The sequence below is a fragment of the Salminus brasiliensis genome, chromosome 5, assembly GCF_030463535.1.
Source record: "Salminus brasiliensis chromosome 5, fSalBra1.hap2, whole genome shotgun sequence".
NCBI classification, from domain to species: domain Eukaryota; kingdom Metazoa; phylum Chordata; class Actinopteri; order Characiformes; family Bryconidae; genus Salminus; species Salminus brasiliensis.
This window is the reverse complement of record NC_132882.1, coordinates 12,539,245-12,559,204: the sequence shown is the minus strand read 5'-3', so window position 1 is coordinate 12,559,204 and position 19,960 is coordinate 12,539,245. Positions and strand designations below refer to the sequence as shown.

General features: G+C 40.8%; 1 protein-coding gene across 1 annotated transcript in view; it reads left to right on the top strand.

Moving 5' to 3' along the window:
• Window positions 1-19,960, top strand: part of creb5b (cAMP responsive element binding protein 5b) — an 89,553-nt gene that overhangs the window by 28,738 nt on the left and 40,855 nt on the right. The window contains exons 6-7 of the mRNA XM_072679397.1: window positions 11,164-11,290; window positions 15,675-15,785. Coding sequence (XP_072535498.1) covers window positions 11,164-11,290; window positions 15,675-15,785 — 238 coding nt within the window. The remainder of the gene's footprint in view (window positions 1-11,163; window positions 11,291-15,674; window positions 15,786-19,960) is intronic.

The window sequence follows — 19,960 nt, the reverse complement described above, 5'->3', positions numbered from 1 at the left end:
TATTAAAAATGACAGGAATTTTAACCAGATTTCTCCAGACGTCAATGATCCAACATGTCATTAAATTAATAATGTACCTCGTGTGTTCAAGATTAGAGTAAAATAAATAATCTTGTGCACATATAATCTACCTCTGATTGATATGCCATGTAAATTGAAAACAGTGCATACCACTGGAATTCTGGTCATGCTTCTAGCCATCGGCAGCCGGCTCCCAGAGAGAGCGTGATTGGCCTTGCTCTCTCCAGGGTGGGTAGATGGCACTTTCTCCCCACATCACTCCAGAGCAATGCAGGCTGGCAGTAGTGCCAGTTCGGAAAAAGAGGCGGTGGCTGACTGCACACGTGTCAGAGGAGGCATGTATCGGTCTTCACCCGCCCACTGTCAGGAGCATTGCATGTGATAGAGAATATGCATGTGAGAATATGGGTTGGGTAATTGCCGATCCAGACTGGGTAAAATTAGAAATAAAACTTTTCAAATGTAAGATAATTAAGAACAATGCAGCCAATAAGTCCTGCGATGTGACAGTGATGATGCTGAGACGATGTATTATGTAGCTGTGGGCTAAAGCACAATTCCCAAATTAAATAATAGTAATAAGACAATTAACAGATATCCTCAGGCTCATTATGAGCATGACGTGGGATCTCTAAGGCTCTAATGTACCTAACTAAAGCAGTGGGTGGCAGTGTTTTTTTGTTTGTTTTTTTACTAAACCTCTTTCCCACCCTTTCTGCGTTTGGGCCAGAAGATGACATCATAGATTTCTGCAGACCTTTTGAGTCATAACTTTTCATTGATGAAAAGTTGATGAAGTTGATGTGTAGCGGGTTTTCAGCGCTGAAAAACAAACTGTGTTTATTTGCACAGTTAATCGTGTAATCCTGTGCTGATGATTATAATGGCTCAGGATTAGGGAGGACTGTCAGCATTCCCAGGGTTTTCAGGTGTACAATGCCATGTCTTGAGCATAGCTTGTGGGAGAGAAAGAGAGAGAGAGCAAGAGAGAGAAAGGGAGAGAGAAGAAGAAGAAAAAGAAGAAGAAGAAGAAGAAGAAGAGATGGCAGGCGGGCAGGATGTACATCTGAGCTGAATTAGAGTGAGCTCATTGTGTACAGCGCAGGCTTTAATAGTGCGTTTGGAGAGGAACGCCCAGGCCCTGCTCCATTCATTCCTCCACCGCTGTGTCATCCACAGCCCTGGGGCCGCCCGCCATGGGAGAGTAGAAAGGGGGAGAGAGAAAGAGACAGAGAGTGAGGGAGAGAGGAAGAGCGGGATCAAGAATGGACTGGAGAAAGAGATCACAGGTTGGGGAAGTCAGGAAGAGAGTGTTGTCTAAAGATGTATGCGGACGTAAAAGGCATGAGGGCTTGACGACAAGACTGGATGGAGGACGAAAACGCAAGAGAGACTGATGAAAGAGAGGTGTGGGTCTGGTTAGGGTGATTACAGAAGGAGAGTAAAAAGTTAACAGGCCAAAAGTGTCCGAACACCTCTTCTGTTTAGTGCATTTAGCTTGTTTTTGATGCACCCACTGCTGGCACAGGCCTTCAGTTGTGCAAACACAGCATGTATAACCTCAATAGAAAAGCAATGCCAATAGAACGGGATGCTCTGGAGCACCCACATAAGAACCTAAGATCACTATGTCCAATGCCAAGCATCACGTAAAGGCATATAACCCCCCACCCCACCCCCAGCTCCAAAAAGTGTGTTCTGTGGAGTGATGCCGCTCCATCATTTTATATAGAATAGAAAAATTGTGTTAAAAGATGGTAACCTGAATACAGTGACATCCAAAAGTTTGGACACCTTTGGTAAAGATTCTCCTCACAGTCCTCACTAGAAGCAAATATATTCAAGCTATACTATAAAATGACGGAATGGATCATCTTATGGATTTTCCTGTGCATATAAACCAAGGGTTTCAGTAATTACCTTTTTTCATTGCCTTTTTCCCCTAATCCTCATCATAATTCTGGATTGACTCTACCTACAAGGTGCTATACAAGAATACATGCATATGGAATGAAACTTACAGTACACACCACTGTCCTTGTTTTTGAAAGTGTGTCTGTGATGAAACTGAGAAACAGGTTTTGGACATCTGCAGCGAGCCACGCTCTGTTTCCAGATGCAACATTTCGCTTCATTGGCCACCCTGTCCCAGCCAGTTGGACCTAAGTGTCACTTTTATCTGCTTGCCTGTCTGATTGGTTCTGATTACAATCAACAGGACTGGTGGGCGGGCTTTAGTCAGAACGATGAGTGAAGCTTTTAGGGTGATATATGGGCTACGGGTTTGATTGACAGGTCAGGGCAGGGCTCCTGGGCCAGTTTCAGTCACATGAGGACTGAGAGACTGGCGCTGTGCCGGATCATTCCTTCATTCTTGCAGTGTGGAGCGTCCTCCAACTCAGACAGCTGTGCAGAGGTATGTATCAGGGTGTAATTAGAGGTTTGTCGTAGACTAGAGCAACTGCAGGACAGTGCCTTTGCCCTGAGGAAAGCCTGAAAGAAGTAATGCACTCAATTCACTCCATTCAAATGTGTACATAGGCTTTAATTTCCATGTGAATTAAACAATATATTACATCAACTGCCAAAAGAAGCATGGGAAAACCTCTAGACTAACCTGTTTATATATTTTATTCATGTGGGAGTACTGTACACATTTAAAGCAGGTAAATGGACCTAGCTGCTGTTCATAAGAGTGTACTTTTATAGCAGTTGTTGCTGGAGCGGACAGGCTTTGGCACAAATCCCATTTACCCTAATGAGAACTTAGAGAGAACTACTAAACTAAACTAATGGGAACGACTTTTACATCTGAAGATGTTTATTTTTTTAATGCTACTTTTATTATTAAATTGAATTGAACTGTATGGAGTATGGATTTGTGGGTGGAGCATGGACTTGTCAGTCAGTGATGCACTCTATAAAATAAAGGTGCTTCAAATGGTTGTTTGAGCCATGCTTTTGCATCTGTAAGAAGACTATGTGTGTGAAAGAGATGTGTGAGTGTGAATAACCTTGTTAATAACCTTGTTAATGTTAAAAGTTGATAAAGAACCTTTACATCAACTCCAGGTTCTTTAGAGCTTAAATATGTTCTTCACACTCAAACATCTCTATAACAAACATGGGGCCTAATTCACCAATATCTTTCAAAGGCTTAAAAAAAAGAGAAACGCCCTAACAAAAAAGTCTACATCATATTCACGATGTGTTTTTATTCTCAGCTCTGCTCTTATAATTATGACCCCATAGTCTTAAACCAACCAATTCCTAAATAGAAAGTGGGTTTTAGGACGAAATGACTTCTTAAGAATGGTTGGTGAATAAGGCCCTATTGTTCCTTACGAAACCAAAAGTGCTTCTTCCATCGTCTGCCACATCGTCTGAGGAACCATTTGAGGCGCTTTTATTATTTGTGAGAGTTTGGATTTGTGAGTTATGTATAGTAGTCCAATTCACTGCATCTCTTAATTCCTGTCTAGCATTCAGCTGGCTTATCTGTAGCCCCTCGGCCCCTCACTCCTTCACACATGTGCAATTTTAAACATTACTCCTCAAATACTGTAGAAACAACATACCAAGACTAACCTCCACCACCACCATCCGCCACCATTATGCAGTAATTGTCTCCTCTTGTATTAAGACTCTCTCACAGGCCATTAGGACTTGATTTATGTGATCAGATTCGTATGACCTCCCCCCACCCCCTCAAGCCCACCACCTACAGCACTATACCAGGAACTGTGGCACTCGCTGTAGGTCCACACCACTTTTTATATTGCTCTCTCTCTCCCTCTCTCTCTCTCCCTCTCTCTCTCTGTGATTAAAGTGGTAAATCAGGAGCAGGTCCTGCGCTGTGTTTACTCGGAGCACCAGGCAGCTGCAAGCTGTTTGGACTCTCTCTGTTTCTCTGGCTGTTTAGGCCCGTCGCCTTGGAGACCGCACCACCGTCTCCCAGCGGCTGGAAGCAGGCCCGGGGCTGTTTTGGTTACATTCACACAGAGTGAAAGAAAAAAAGAGAGAGCGAGAGAGAGAGAAAGAAAGAGAAAAGTTTCTTGCACTGCTAGCTGCTGTCGTGTCTGCTCGAGTTAGCGTTGACCTCACCAGCACAGCATGGAGAGAGAGACACCGACAGAGACAGAGAGAGAGGGAGTATAATACAGATAGAAGCAAAGGAGTGGAAAGAGCTTTAACTGAAGAAAGAGGGAGAACGAGTATGAGAGAGAGAGAGAGAGAGAGAGAGAGAAAGAGTGTGTGTGAAAGAGCGCAAGGCAGGCAGGCAGGCAGGCAGGCAGGCAGGGGGTGGGGGGGAGGGCAAGAAGCCAAGAGCATTACATCATTGCTAGAAGGAGGGAAGAAGGGAAGGATATGAGTCAGTGGGCTGACTGTGCCTCTCTCTCTCTCTCTCTCTCTCTCTCTCTCTCTCTCCCCCTGTGGCCTGCAGCCAGGCCACTAGTGTTGAAACCACTGAGCCTAAGCCTGTTTATAAATACCATGATGGCACTACTGTCAATACCTACAGTGCATACAGTGCTTCCTAAAGATCATGCACTTCCTTCTGTCTTACTAATGCAATCAGCCCATAGTCGTGATATGCAGAGAAATCCTTACATCATGCACTTACAGGCTGCACAGAGAGCGCGGGTGTAGGTCAGATCAGGTCAATGGCACACTCATATAAATGCTCATTCTTAAAAATAAGGGTGCTAAAATGGTTCTTGACCAACATATTTGGATGTTCTTTGGATGTTTGGTGTTGCACAAGGTGAATGTAGGTGTGTGGGCGGCTGCTCAGTCCTCAGAATCCCACTGAAGAGTTCTTGGGCTGCTTCTGCTGGCATTGGAAGCGAGGACAAGTGGCTTGCAGGTGCTTTAGCTCTCAGTGGCCCTTTTCTATAAGTAGCAGGCCACACAAGCTTCATGACCAAGCTACTGTCGCTCTTGGACATTCCCACGTCACAATACTAACAGTTATCCAGGGCAGAATAGAAGGCAGAAATTTTGTGAACTTACTCTGACAAGGGGCATTTTATGACAATGCTACTGAGCCCTACAGGCCAACCCAACCAAATTTGCTGTATCCATAATACTGGATTTACAGCTTTTAAAAAAGTGTAAAGAGAGCTATACTTATGTTCAAATTTAACAAATTTTAGAATAATAAGGACTGCACAATATGGGCAAAAGTATTGGGACAGCTGCGCATTTACTGTTTCTTCCGAAATCAAGGGTATTGAAAAAGCGTTTGGCATGGTGCCAAAAGTTTCATGCTAATCTTCTCCAGAGAGTCCTATTCTATTGGCAGTACTTCTCTGCAGGAACTAGACAAGCCATGTGCGTCCATTTGCACACCTGTGTAAGCAGTGTGTGCATCTTAAAGTAGCTGAATGCATTCATTTGAAGGGTGTCCTCAAACATTTGGACAGTGATTTTCCTTATATTATTTCTTATCAAACAGGCTAGCTAAAGACATGTAAAACTAGATGTAAATTATAGTTTCAGTTAAGAAGTCAACCACTACCATCTTTGTAATATTTCAGATGAAAAGGAAAATCTGGATCTGGTTCATTTTTCAAACATATTAATACGTTTTTTCAGTTTTTATCAGTTCTTAGAGAGTTTGTATGAAACGTCACAAATTGGTCAACTTGGGATGTAACGTTTGTGGTCAGTCTTCACTGGTCCTGACTGGACCCACCTCTCTGACTTTGAGATTGGTCAGCTGTCTAAAAAACAACCAATGCAACCTTCTAAGCATTGACCCTATTATCAGGAGATTGCTAGTGATGCCACAGCCATCCGTAACCAGGAGCAAAATTGGCCTCACTCTCTCTGGGTGGGTAGAATAGCCCTTCCTCTTCCCATCACACACAGAGGAAGCACACACTACCCCTCACCCTCCCCACACTGGTGGAATCGTGTGATAGGACGAGTCCTAGCTAGTGGGTGGACTAACTTGGGGAGAAAATATGGAAAGCCCCTCCCCCCATACTTAAATACTCAGTAATACTCAAAACACAGTATTATACATGTTCTATCCTAATGAATGTGTTATTTTCTTGTTTTATGTATTTTATGGGTTTTTGATTTTTCATCATTTGATTTGGGCATTTGTTCTTTATGGCATATCATTCATCAAGTTCATGATGAGTGGACCAATAGAAACGCTTCAAAATGACTTCGAAATTTTATTAAGATTTTATTTCTTTATTCTATTTTTATTTTCTTATAAAATCTTTTTATATTGACTTGTATTGATGTTTTTACATAACAGTGCCAATTTACTCTTTATATCAACTGTCCAGGAACTGCATCTGAAAATTAGCCACTAGGCTAAATCCAGCACATTAGCGTTATGAGATAATGATGTTAATGAATGTGTACAAAACTGCTGTAAATAAACCAGTAAATAAGTAGAATAAAGTAGTGTATGCAGAACTGAGAGAAGCAGAAAATACAAAAGGGGAGAGGTAGAGAAAGAAGGCGGCGTGATGTCATTTAGAGTGAGGACTGAGGAGTCGGCATGTGTAATCCGAGCAGCACGGGTCATGGCTGCAGCGCCTGTGTGTATGGAGAGACCCTGATTATCACCACCCAAATCTGCCCACTGTCAGTTTAGACATACAGTACACACACACACACACACACACTCACAAACCTACACACACAAATGCATGCACACACACATACACACATAGATGCATGGGACTACTTTTCTAGACCTTTCAAGGGGAACTTCTCAGTGTGTGTTAAATAGTTTCTGTCTGCAGCCCTCCCCCCGGCTCTCTGTGGAGCAGGTGAGTGGTGCTGACAGCAGGACCTGTACAGCTTCAAAAGCTGCTTTCTTTCTCTGCAGCCAAGCTCAGCTGCAATTAGGAGCCCTTCCTGCCCTGGGCGCCTTCATAAGCGCAGAGACGGGTCCGTTGAGAGCTGTCTCTAAGTCTCTTTTCCTTGCCCCCCCCCCCTCCTTTTTTTCTCCACCCTATGGCTAGCTAGCTGGCCAGCCTTGTTTTTTCAGCCCCGTGTTGCCTGGGTGGAGGCCCAGAGTCGAGCCGAACTGTTTTATACTGCTGCTCTCTGCCATGCTAATGCTAATGCTAGTTACCCTACTGCTAAATTCCACATAATTCATTACGGTATTGCAAGAGCAGTGACGAAGCGCTAGTTTGCCATCTGATCACTTTTTACAGTGTTTTTGGACACTTCTAATGAATGTATTCAGCTATTTAACGTCACACCCACTGCTGACACAGACGTGCAAATGAAGAATAGGACCTTCTGTAGATAGAAACAAATCTTTTGGCACCAATCTAATAGAATCATGCCTTCTCCATGTCCTCAGTCTGCTTTCACCTTATCTACCAGTTCTACTTATCATCACTGTTGGACAAAAACCTTGTATATCTGAAAGAGGAGAAAGAAAAATGGAAGTCCATTGATTGTGAAATCTAGACACAATGTAAAGAACAACTACCAGATTCAAATGATAAAACTGAGATACAAGGTTTTGTACTGCACTTTTTATTGTAAAGACTTTGTATTTAAAACATTATAAGCTGCATAATATCCTATTTTTAGATATAAAATATTACATACGATATTAATGGTGTATTAAGTTATTGAGCAAGACTATGATGAGGCTTTACTAGGGCAGGACTTTAACATAAAGATACTCTAACTGAGTTCTTGTTAGCTGGGAAATATGTGTACTATGTACTTTGCTGGAGTCCACCTCAGGGGCACGGGTTGGAACTGTGGGCCCCCAGACAACATTATGTTGATGGGCCTCTTGCTGCCTGCCATTTTACCTTCTGATAGTATTGAGAACAGTTAGTGTAGGACACCGCCTGAGTTGAGGCTGAAAATGAATAGCATTCAGTAGAAACATGCTGGGAAATGTAGTGTCTAACCTCCTCCATTTTAAACCATTACTTTACAACTCTGGGTTTCTATTGGTTGATCAAGGACAAGGACGTTTTTTGTGGGGTTTTTTTTTTAGTTTGTTAAAAAAAAGTCCCTAAAATGATGGCCTCCCAAAAAAGACACTTACCACGTCAGTGACTGTGACTGTTTTAACCCTGCATAAATAACTGAAATGTCTTAGTACATATATCTTTTAGATGTTTATTGTTGTGAAAAATAATGATATTAACTTTTAGATAATATTTATTTATATTTTGCACATAAAAAAGCAAAATATTCATATCCAGCTGGCTGGTTATTTTGAATTAGTGTATTGAATGTTGGGAGGTGGGCTTTCAGTCTGTGTGAGAATCTTAATGCATTTTAACATTAAGTACAACCAGTCTTGTTGCATTGGTTGCAATTAATATGTTCATTTTAAAACTCTTGCAGATGTAATGCCCTTTACTCCAAACATATTTACACTAAATATGTATGTATTTATTTTGAGAGTAATGTCAGATAAAAGGCTGTAATGAAAATGCTTTAATACAAGCATGTTTTTGTAAGTGTTCGGGCTCAGGACTGAGGCGGCTGAAGTGAGTTTGCACAATTGTAATGTTTGTCATGTTAATTTGCCCAGCAATCGAGGTTGCTGTTTCTTGTTTTTATAGTGGGGCATAGCAAACTTTTACAGGGGCACGTGCCACAGCATATTGGGCCTAGTGACTCCCCTGACTGAAGTGCAATTGTGTTCATGTGTGTATTTGACAGAGAGATGCAGAAAGGGTTGGGGGGAGCTGTTCAGTCGTGTAGTTAGCATGTCACACCGGTTTGTAAAGGGGCCCTAGCATGGATTGTGATGGATTAGAGTGTTGGACACAAATGACAATATGTCAAAATGCTAATGACTATGTGTGTATGTGCATGCATGGATGTGTGTATGGCATATATGTATGTGTGTGCTCACATCAGCAGTGCAATTGCTGCCATTTAGCCTGTATAAATACATGTATTTGTTCAGGTGAGGAAAGTTTTCCCCCTTCCCCCTCATCCTCCTCGCCCTCCTCCTCTTCCCAGCTGTCCATCACCTCTCTCCTCTGGCCTTAATGGCATTTGACATCTCCAGACATGGATTATTCGGGTTGCTTAAACACATCCCCGTTATGAAATTAACATGCATGCAAAAATGTAAGCATCCACACAGGCTGTTGCCGAAAGAGCTGTACTTGTCTTGCCTGTAGCAGGGCAGCTGTAAAGCCGTGGTCTTACCAGACTAATAATTGATGGCAGTTGCTTTAAATGACATCATCTGAGCGGCAGTACTATACAGTGTAGCTTTAGCAGTGCAAGAAGTGCCAGAAGGATTCGATGTGATTGACTCTAAAGTATAGGCTGCGCAAGAAGCCGGCTCTCAGCGACTTATTGATGTGGGGAGCTAAGTGGAATGGTCTGCCAGTCACACTGGGAGAAAGAACGAGAGAGAGAGAAAGAGAGAGAGAGAGAGAGAGAGATGCTAGTAATCTGTGGTTATAGTCTAATGCTTTACATACCTGTGGGATCACAGCGAAAACATCATTTCAGAGGCTTATAAACTGAATTGTGTCTGCTCAGCATATTGGCATGTGCAAGAAAGGGGGTGTGCCACCCTGCCCATTCGGTAATAATGAAAAGTGCATCATAGATTAGGTTTTGTTTTGTTTTTGTTTGTCAGAAATCCTGAAATACAAACGCTCACACAAAGCTTGTTTAGTCCCAGTACAGACGTACTGCCAATAGACTAGGACTCTCTGAAACAGATAAACATGAACCTATTGGCACCATGCCTAAATGCCTAATGCCAGGTGTAGACTAGAGGGGTATAAAGCCCCCCAGCATTGATCTCTGGAATGATGGTGGTGCTCCATCCAGTACTTTAGGTCTTACCTACGTACCTTCTTGCTGTCTTACAAAGCCATTGCTATGTATCCCAACACAGTACTGTGAGACAGTATAACGGTAGCTATTGAGTTTCTGTTACTTTCTGCTTTTATTTCTTAAAGCATAAAATATATCATTTTTACTATTCACAGTTAACCTTCATATATTTGGAGAGTATTCAGAAAGTATTTAGAAATTATTCAGAACATTTTCAGACCCTTGCACAGTTACACACAAGAGCTTAAAAACAAAACATATATGAATTTTTATTTTAAATGTTTATTTTAACGTTGAGATATACAATAATAAACACTTATATTTAATATGTTTTAATATTCTATATTAAATCAGGGAAAGCTGGTCTCACTTGGTCATCCTGTAATACAATTATTTAAAACACACAATACGGGACTTGAATATCAATTTCTGGGACAGGAAATGAATGCAAGTATTTCTTGTGCATTATTTAAATTAGTTGTATACTAAAGTGTGGGCACCCTGATCAAATGACACGTGTTGATTTTCTAAGTAGAAATCCACCCACAGACTTCTGCATATTTTAAAGCATAATTACTGTTTATTTGCTTCATTAAGAAAACTACAGATATTAAATGTGGCATGCACAAAAGAAATATTGCATATTAAATATAATATAATTAATTCAGACAGGAATTGGACTCTAAGCTATTTATATTATATCTAAGTTAGTTTCCTATAAAGGATTTATCCAATTGTTTTAATTAACAAAACATATGGATAAGCAAGTCATTTAATGACAATTCATTATTTGTGAATTGTCATTGTGAAACTTTCTCATACGTGTGGAGACCTTGTCATGATAACCAGTGGAGCAGGATGATATGTCATAAACATCATATCATTTTTAGCACCTTAAACCACACCGTCCAAACCACACCTTACTTTTCGGAGCCAAATTTAGAGAGTGGTAGACAACATCTAAACCAAAGAAGTCTACTACAATCAACACCTAGTCAGAGGTCCCAAACAGCGCAATACACCAGACGTAATAGATGTACTCTGTAGATTCTGAGTTGGAGTAGAAGTGGCAGTGCCATCTCCAAGACCTTCACAGCTTACTGGTCAGGGAGAAGTTGCTGTGGTTCAGTGAGAGAATGGAAGTGGAAGAAGTGACTTCTTAGAAAGGCCAACAAGAACAGGAACTCAGCTTACTCTGGAAATGCATACTAAAGGCCCTTCATTTTAAAGGAAGTTTGCATCATTGACTTCAGATATCATTGACGCAGATATGTCTATCAGAATATTATCTCACACATCTGTCCATCCGTCTGTGTCTTTCAGGCCAGTCCCTGGTTCCCTGTCATCACTGCTGCACTTGAGAAACAGACAGCGACAGCCTCTGCCTGCCTCCATGCCTGGAACTCTGCCAGACCCCACCATGCAGGGATCGTCCGCCGTGCTCATGCCTGTTAGTACACATGCGCGCACAGACACACACACACACACGCATATTCACTCACAATACACTTCAAAAGTTTGAAATCATTATTGTTATTTTATCATTTTAATTATTTTTTTATTTTAACTTTAATATTAATTTTATTTACTGTAAATTCTAATAGCTTAAAAAATTATGATTTTATTATTGTCACTGTTACACAAAAAGCTTGCATCTCCAAAATGACAACTTTGCAGGAGATGGAATTAACCTCCTCTCGAAGACTTTTGAAAATGAAAAATGATTTCCCAGCATTTCTATTGGTCCATTCATCAAGAAAGTTTAACACAATGTAAAAAACAACAGCCAGATTTATGTTACATCAAAAAGTCAAAAACAGCAACAGCAGAGATTGAAGATTTTTGCGTGACAGTGGACTGGATACAGTAAGCTTAAAAGGAAAATTCTGAAGTTATATATATAATATTTCAAGCATTTTACAACAGTTAGTTCAGACCACACCATAACAGCACAGTTTTTTTTCTGTATCACTCTGCCAAATGCCGTTGCTGTAAATCATATGATGAACGAAAAAGTAACGTAATTATTGATTATGTGGTATTTCAACATTTTAACCAATCATTTTAGGTTTTCTGTTTTTAATACTGAATGTTTGAACAACACACTTTTGCCATGTCATGCAACTTTTGAAATAATATGTATCTGGCAGTTGTTTTAAAACATTATGCTAAACTATCATGATGAATGGACCAATAGAAATGAATTGAATTGAATTATTTGGAATGGAAAGCTTATTGAAAACTTTCCATTAAAATGAAGAAGAGTTGTTTCTTCTAGTGTAAAGTTACTATTTTGAAGGTACAAGGTTTTTGCGTGACAAGCTAACTACTAACACATATGATCTGTCACAGTGTGACTTGCTGAAGTGAATATCACCTACTAACCTCAGAACAGCGTATCACTCCAGTAGTGTGCAAAAGGCAATAAAGGAAAAAAAACAAAAACAAAGCGTGAGTTTTTTTGCCAGTGAAAAAAAAACAGTGCATGATATTAAAATAAGTACAATTAAACCTAAATGCAGTGAAACATAGTTCGAGTGTGTTTGTCAGTACAGGTATTGATATATTAGTTATAAATCCATAGTTGTCTGTTTGTTTTCTGTATGGACCTGTTCTTGTTTTACTGTTTAGTCTAATCTGTGTATGCTGACATTTGCCAATTTAGAATATTGGTCTTAAAATGCCTATTTAAAGAAATATAAAACACACACACATAGCTTAGTCTCGCACACCATTTCCTCAGTCCATTTTTTCAGGCTGTAAAAAAGTCATTTTTCCCAGGGACCTGCACGTATCAATGACTGTTTTCAAGAGAAAGTCTTCCTGGAGTATAGATTTCTACCACAGCATCCCCTTTATTAATTCTGTTGTAGTAAAGTCAATAAAAGCTGGATGTACATGTAGTACTAGAGCGAGAGCCTGTGTGTGAAAGTGCTGAAGGTGCCTGTATCACAGTTCTAATGACACATGTTCTCACTGTAATTCAAGACCATCCATTTTGATGGAAGGGGGGGAGGTAGAAAGTTGGAGATAATTGAATTAAAGCGGGACAGTTTTTTGGCCCGAGACTGACGTCCCAGGAAAGGGGTGAGGAGTGAGGAAGATATTTTTATACCAAATATTCCTCAGGTCATTACTGCAGTCTGTCGTGCTTTCACCTAAGCCAGGCTAACAGGGAGCAGAGGAGGTGGTTAGGGGGTCAGACAGAAGAAGGAGGACAGGGGTCAAATGGTACAGGAACAAGTCAGGAGCATTTTCTTTGGTTCTGTAGGTTTATAATCAGAGTAAAGCAAATCAAAGTCTGCTGTAAAGTTACTCTATGTCCAAATGTATGTGGACATATGTGGAATGTATTCAGCTACGTTAAGTTGCACTCATTGCTGACCAACATCGCTTGTCTAGCTTCTGTAGAGAAGTACTGCCAATACAATAGGTCACTCTGGAGCGGGTACACTGGAACCTATTGGCCAGAGCTGTATTGAGCTGTGGAGCAGTGTATTAAGCCCCCCAGCATTGATCTCTGGAATGATGGTTGGTGCTCCATCCAATTCTTTTGGGATGAGCTGGGGAGTTGGGGATGAGGTATGGTGGTGATCATCCAACATCCTGACCTTACTAATGCTTTTGTCTATAAATACAATCAAATCTTCACAGCAGTGCTCCAAAATCTAGAAGAAAACCTTCTTCCCTGGACAGCAGAGACAATTACTCCAGCAAAAGCAGATAAACTCTTTTCTAATTCTCTTGATTTCGAAAGATGAGCAGTTGTCCCAATACTTTTGTCCACATAGTGCCTTTAAAAAGTCAATGTAAGTCCAAGAAAGGATCTTAAGGATACTTACTGCTTGGCTTTTCCCAGTTCCAGCTAAGACAACCACTTGGCAACACCGGTGCAACCACCGGAGACACCACAGCAACCACCTGCAATGCTATAGCAACCACCTAGCAACACCCCAGCAACCATTAAGTAACGTCATGGCAACCATATGAAATACCATAGCAACCACTTAAGCAACACCTTAGAAATAACTTGGGATTCCACAGCAACCACCTAGCAACCACCTAGCAACACCATAGTCACCATCATAGTGCAATAGTAACCAGTGGGGACCACTTTACCTGCACAATCATTCTGTGAAAGGCACTTTTCTAGTTTCCCTGTAATTGTTGGATGGTCCAGTGCAACCACAGCAACAACCTAGCAACCACCTAGCCACACCATATCAACCATAGTGCCATAGTAACCAGTGGGGATTCTGTGTTTCCTTCAGGAAAGGCACTTTTCTAGTTTCTGTAATTGTTGGTTGGCCCGGGCCAGTGTCAGTTTAAGGAGTAGTTTGTTATCATGCATAGTCACTAATCCACACTGGCTGGCCAATCAAACCTTTCCAGCACTGTTGCAAAGGTCGTTTAAATCAGGTCAATCTCAGCACATCCCAAACCCCACATTACAAGTCCAGCTTTCCACTGGAAAATCCAGAATGAGTGATGCCCAGATTATCTCATGGACTGCAAGGTCATTGTTTTTCCTAATGCACAGCATCATGCCGCAGCTTTATTATGGAAAAGGTTACCTTTCATAGACATTTTAGGAAGTACAGCTTCCCAAGCAACCCAAATATTCATGATTCTCACACACACACCCCATCAGGCATATGCATACCCTTGTGGACTCTGCTGTTCACACCTGTAAGTCATCCAGCCCCACCACCAAACCACTTCATGTACCTCAAGTGTGAAGACCAGGTGCTATTTTGTGCCTCGCGGCTCTGCAGCTTTAAACTTCCTGTGTTAGTTTCCACTGACCACTGCTCTGCTCACACGACCAAGTGGTGTGAAATCAAGAACACACCAGGCGCACACTCCCTCGCTTGCACGATGCTCATATGAATGTCTGTACACATGCGACCACACACACATACAGAGGACAAAGAAACGTGTGATTCAAATGTGTACATTTTCACATGAACAAAATATGTCCTAAATAAAATAGATCAAAATAAATACACACATCACAGCTGTGTGATAATATATGGTATACATGGACAAAAGTATTGGGACACCTGTTCATTCATAATTTCTTCTGAAATCAAGAGTATTATAAAAAAGAGTCTATCCTGCCTTTGTAACTGTCTCTACTGTCCAGGGAAGGCCTTCGACTAGATTTTGGAGCATTTCTGTAAGGATTTGATCATATTCAGCAACAATAGCAGTATAAAGGTCAGGATTTTGGATGATCACCACCCCCCCTCATCTTTAACTCTCCAACTCACCCCAAAAGTATTGGATGGAGCACCATCATTCCAGAGATCACAGTTCCACTGCTGCACTGTTCCAAGGCTTAAGCTGGGGGGCTTTATACCCTCCCAGCCCACGGCATGGAATCAGACTTTGAGTGCTTTGAGAATACTGACCAAACCAAAGGTCAGCCTGAATCAGTGCTGTTTGAATGAGTACTGCAAGATATATTGCGGCCACAGTATGTATTATAAATGTAAATATATCTGAAACACTGTGTTTTGTCCATATATGCATACATACAGCCCTCATACACATAATACACACATACACCATTCTTGATCGATCACCTCATACTTTTTGTAAACCCTTCTAATACACTGTGCTTTGGTGTTTCAAATAATCACCGAGGTCTGTTCTTCATCAAACTAAGCAACAAAAAAAGTTCATAAGAGCTCTGTTCATTTCAGTGCTGTTGCTGTGCAATTTTAAAAGTTTGCTTGGACGGATACGGGATAAGCACTGACAGGTGTTATGAATGTGGCTTGGGTTCATGTTCTCATTTACTGTACTACTGTTTTTCTTCCCTCTCACAGATGGAGAGACAAATGTCCATGGCATCCAACATGATGGGCATGCAAGGCCCCGCCCACAGCGGCTCCTGCTCCTCGCCTCACGTGCCATCCATGCACTCCGAGGCAAAGCTGGTCAGTCAACACACACTCACAGTACATGCCAAACAAACAGATCATTCATATTAAAACTTTGAGGTGAAATCACAGTAAAGATTATTCCTTGTTGATGCTAAAGTGAGGTCTGAAGAGGTTCGGTTGACCATTCATGTGTTCACATAGGGTTTCTGCTATGTAGGCCATAAGGTTGATGTGTATCTTCATGCAAAGGGTGCATACCAGTGTTTCTGCAACTTGTTAGCACTAGTTTAACTGTGCGGTGATCTAATCTGCAGCAGAGCAGCCAGTCAGAGTGGAGCAGAGCTGAAAGAAGAAAAGAGAGAGAGAAGGACACATGCTTGTGTTTTGTAGCACTGTGGGTTATTTTTTTCTGTGTGGTTCTTGACAGCTTATTGGACGATTTCAGTGGAGCTTGCAGCACTTGAAGAGTTCCAGTGGCTTTGATATGATGGTTTATAAGTTATATACACAGCGTTTCTCATACTCTGACACTACTAAATTTGTGTTTTCAAGTAGAAGAGAAGATGTTTTGATCGTGGTGGACCTGAAGGCTCAAATCTCAAATATAAACTGCTGAAGAAACTCTTAAAAAAAACATCTCTTAACAATAAAGGTGCTTTCAATGATACTTTGAGTGATGGCATGGAAGAACCACTTTGGTTCTATGAAGAACCAAGGGGCCACATCTACAAAATATCCTTAAGAAGAACTTTCTTCTTTTTTTCAGGAGTCACAAAGTTTTTATGATGATTATGAGATTTGTTTAGTTTACAAGGACAATGGGATTCATTATTATAAGAGTAGAGCTGCAGAAAATATACAGTTTACAATGACATCATTAATCTTACAGACTTTTTCTAAGGACTTTTTCTGAGAAACAAATTTAAGAAAATTCTTCCAAGCAGTTTTTATAATAGAGATGTGTGACAGTGAAGAACCTTTTAAGGTTCACGTCTCTACTACAGACATGGTCCTTTAATCAACAAGGTATACATAACATTTATACAGATATGCCTGTATGTATGTGTGTATCCAGATGAATTTGTAACATTTGCACGTATTATTATGATATTATGATATTATGATATTTTATACAAATGTTATGATTCACAAAAAGCTCCCGTCCCGTCATTTCATACTTATTTTGCGAATCACAAGGAGCTTCTGTTCACTGGTGATAATTACTTTGCAAAATACAACTCAGCCGGCCAAGTACACGAAGCAAAATTGAGAAAACGCCGGTCTTAGCTCTTTGCTTTTCTCTGTTATGGAGTTAATGTACGGAAACTCCTGCAGAAACTGTAAAAATTTCACAGTCTACTATGGTTTAGTTTAGGCGTATGATTAGGGTAAGGGTAAATTTCTGCTTCTCTGCACCATAATACTTAATTTTTTAAAACTTTGACCCTTTGGCCTCATATGAGGACATTGTTTTTGTTTTTGTTCCTGTACCAAGACTAAGTTTAGTTTTTATACTTGTTAGGTCTTACTAATCTCAAATAGGAGAAATTAAAAATGCACACCAAGCAAGATTAGGTTATGGCAACATAAAAGTAAGGGTTTGGGTAATAGGTAAAGTTTGCATTATGGTTAGAGTTAGGTTAAGTTTATGTTTAGGTGATAAAATGTCACTGGTTGCTTTGTAACATTCTCTGTTCAAAATGTTTAAATGAGTCAGTAATTTGTGCATAGACACGAGGGTCGATCTGTACAATTCCTGAACTGGTCCTTCAGGCTCATATGTAGAAATTCATTATAAAACCAGGCTGCTTTAATGGCTTCACTTACGGAACGGTTTGGAGCACCTTTATTTGTGAGAGTGAAGGGTTAAAGTCTCCACAATATACAGAGACCTTTTCACATAAAAGCACAGTATCCACACATACATCCAGGTTCATTCATATTCTCACTGAGTACAATGATAAACCCCAGTCTGCCCTAAAGGCAAAGCATATGCACCTGTACTTTCAGTTCACACACATCCATGCCCGTATATCATTGTCTGAGGCAGCCAGGGAAGTGGTCCAGGTTTTAATTTCAGTATCAGGGGGAATGCCAAAAATAAGGGGCTCATTCATTACCGACGTAATGAAGGGGTCCTTTATAATTTCATCCTCTAAACTAAGCTCTGTCACTGTCGCGTGCCAGACTACTCCTAAAACATACATGTGGAAAGTTCAGGTGTGAACTAATTAGAGCACATTTCCAAATCGAACCACATAAGACAGTGGTTTTCCTCAAAGTGAATAGCCTGCACTCTGTAAAACATGGAGCGAGGTTTGAAGGTTTGAACTGACATAAAAGTTTAGCTTTTGTCCATCTAAACTGAATGTTGGCGTCACATCGGCTCATTTAAAGTGCTTCTCAGAGTTGAATGAAAACAGCTAAAGGTCTTGTTCGCACATTAATTAGGATACTTTTTCAAGTTGAGCTGACGAACCACAGGACATGAATGTGAGTGTCGTAGCAACAAAGTGAAAGTCAGGTCAGTTAGCTTCTGACAGCACTGATGGAGAACTGTAAAGCAACCAAAGCTGCAGTAATGTAATTTTATTTAACATGCATTACTACTCGAATAGTCTCACCCTGCATTGGCTCTGTTGCTGTTCTTGCTTTTACACTGAGCAGATTGTGCTTGGCCCCAGTAATTAGTTTATAATCTGGGAATTGTAAGCCTATTTAATAATCCTGTAATTCTGGATTTCGAAAGCATAAATCTGGCATAAAGAAGAGGAAATTGCTTACCACAGCAAGGACAAGCAGTGTGGGCATGTGTGTGTAAGTGTGTGTGTGTGTGTGTGTGTTGGAGGGATGAAATAGGGACAAAGACGAGATAAGAGAGAAATAAACAGAAAAAAAAGGGAACAAAAACAGAAAGGCCGACAAAAAGGCCCGTGTAAGTGTGTGCGTGTTTGAGAGAGTGTGTGTGTGTGTGAGAGAGAGAGAGAGGTCAGAATGTGTGTGATTAGTGGTTGAGATATCAGAGAGGGAATTCACAAGACTCTCTCTCGCTCTCGCTCTCTCTCTCGCTCTCTCTCTCGCTCTCTCTCTCGCTCTCTCTCTCTCTCTCTCTCATGTGCTCAAGATTGATCGCCTTGTGTATTTTTTAAACCCTTCTCTTGTCCCCATGGTAACAGGCAGGGGGAACATAATATTAGTCTAATGTGCCGTCTTATCACTTCCCTGGCTCAGTGCCAGGCACATCCTCTCAGAGCTCCCCCTCTGATTGTAATTCAATTAGAAACGTACATCTCTTTCTCCAACACACACATCGCACACAGCCGCGCCGTCAGAGCCAAACAGCTTAAAGATTCACTTTATTCACTGTTCACATTTTGTTGTTCGCTATACAGACGTACACGTACAAACTCTGCACACGGCAATAGTCTAAATGTCCAGCAATGTCCACTAGTCCAAGCTTTGCTGCTTGTGCTTTTGCAAAAAAGCTTTCATGGACAGTAATATGTGTCCCATTAGTAGCCAGCCCCCCCCCCCCCCCATATTCATTAATAGTAGATTATCTAATCATCTGTGAACAGCACATGCAATATGCATAGTGTAGAGTCAGTTTTCCAGACAGAGATTAAGCTTGGCTGTCTTTTAAACCTGACTGACAGAGTAATGTAGTTCAAGACTAGGTTTAATCTGTCTCTAGAATGGCATGCAAAAGTTTGGGCACCCCTGGTCAAATGTTCTGTTGCTATGAAAAGTGAGTAGAAGATAACCAAAGATTTCCAAGTCGGTTGTAGTTAAAAATGAAACCTTTCTTTAAAGGTTCAAGCTTACTTTTATTCATTTCCATATTATATAGTTTCAAAATAAAAAAGGGCCTGAAGCTAAAGTTACTAGTCAGTGCTTAGTGACACCCCCTTTGGCAAGTATTGCAGCCTGTGAAAGTTTTTTGCAGGCATTGAAGTTCTTTCTTACTTGCAAAGGGCTTCTAGGAAATACTTTCATGCACTGCTTTTTTTAGGTCAGTCTGATTTCTGAATATTTGTAGGTTGATGGACTGAGAGAATAATGGCAAAGCATTAAGCTTGCACCTCTTGAGGTAGTCCATTATGGAATTTCTAGATGTTTTGGATCATTATCCTCTTGTCATCTTTTCATTTTTTTTTTTTACAGATGGTGCAATGTTTTGCTTTCAGAATTTGCTGCTATTCCATTAAATCCAGCCACCCAATCCTAAT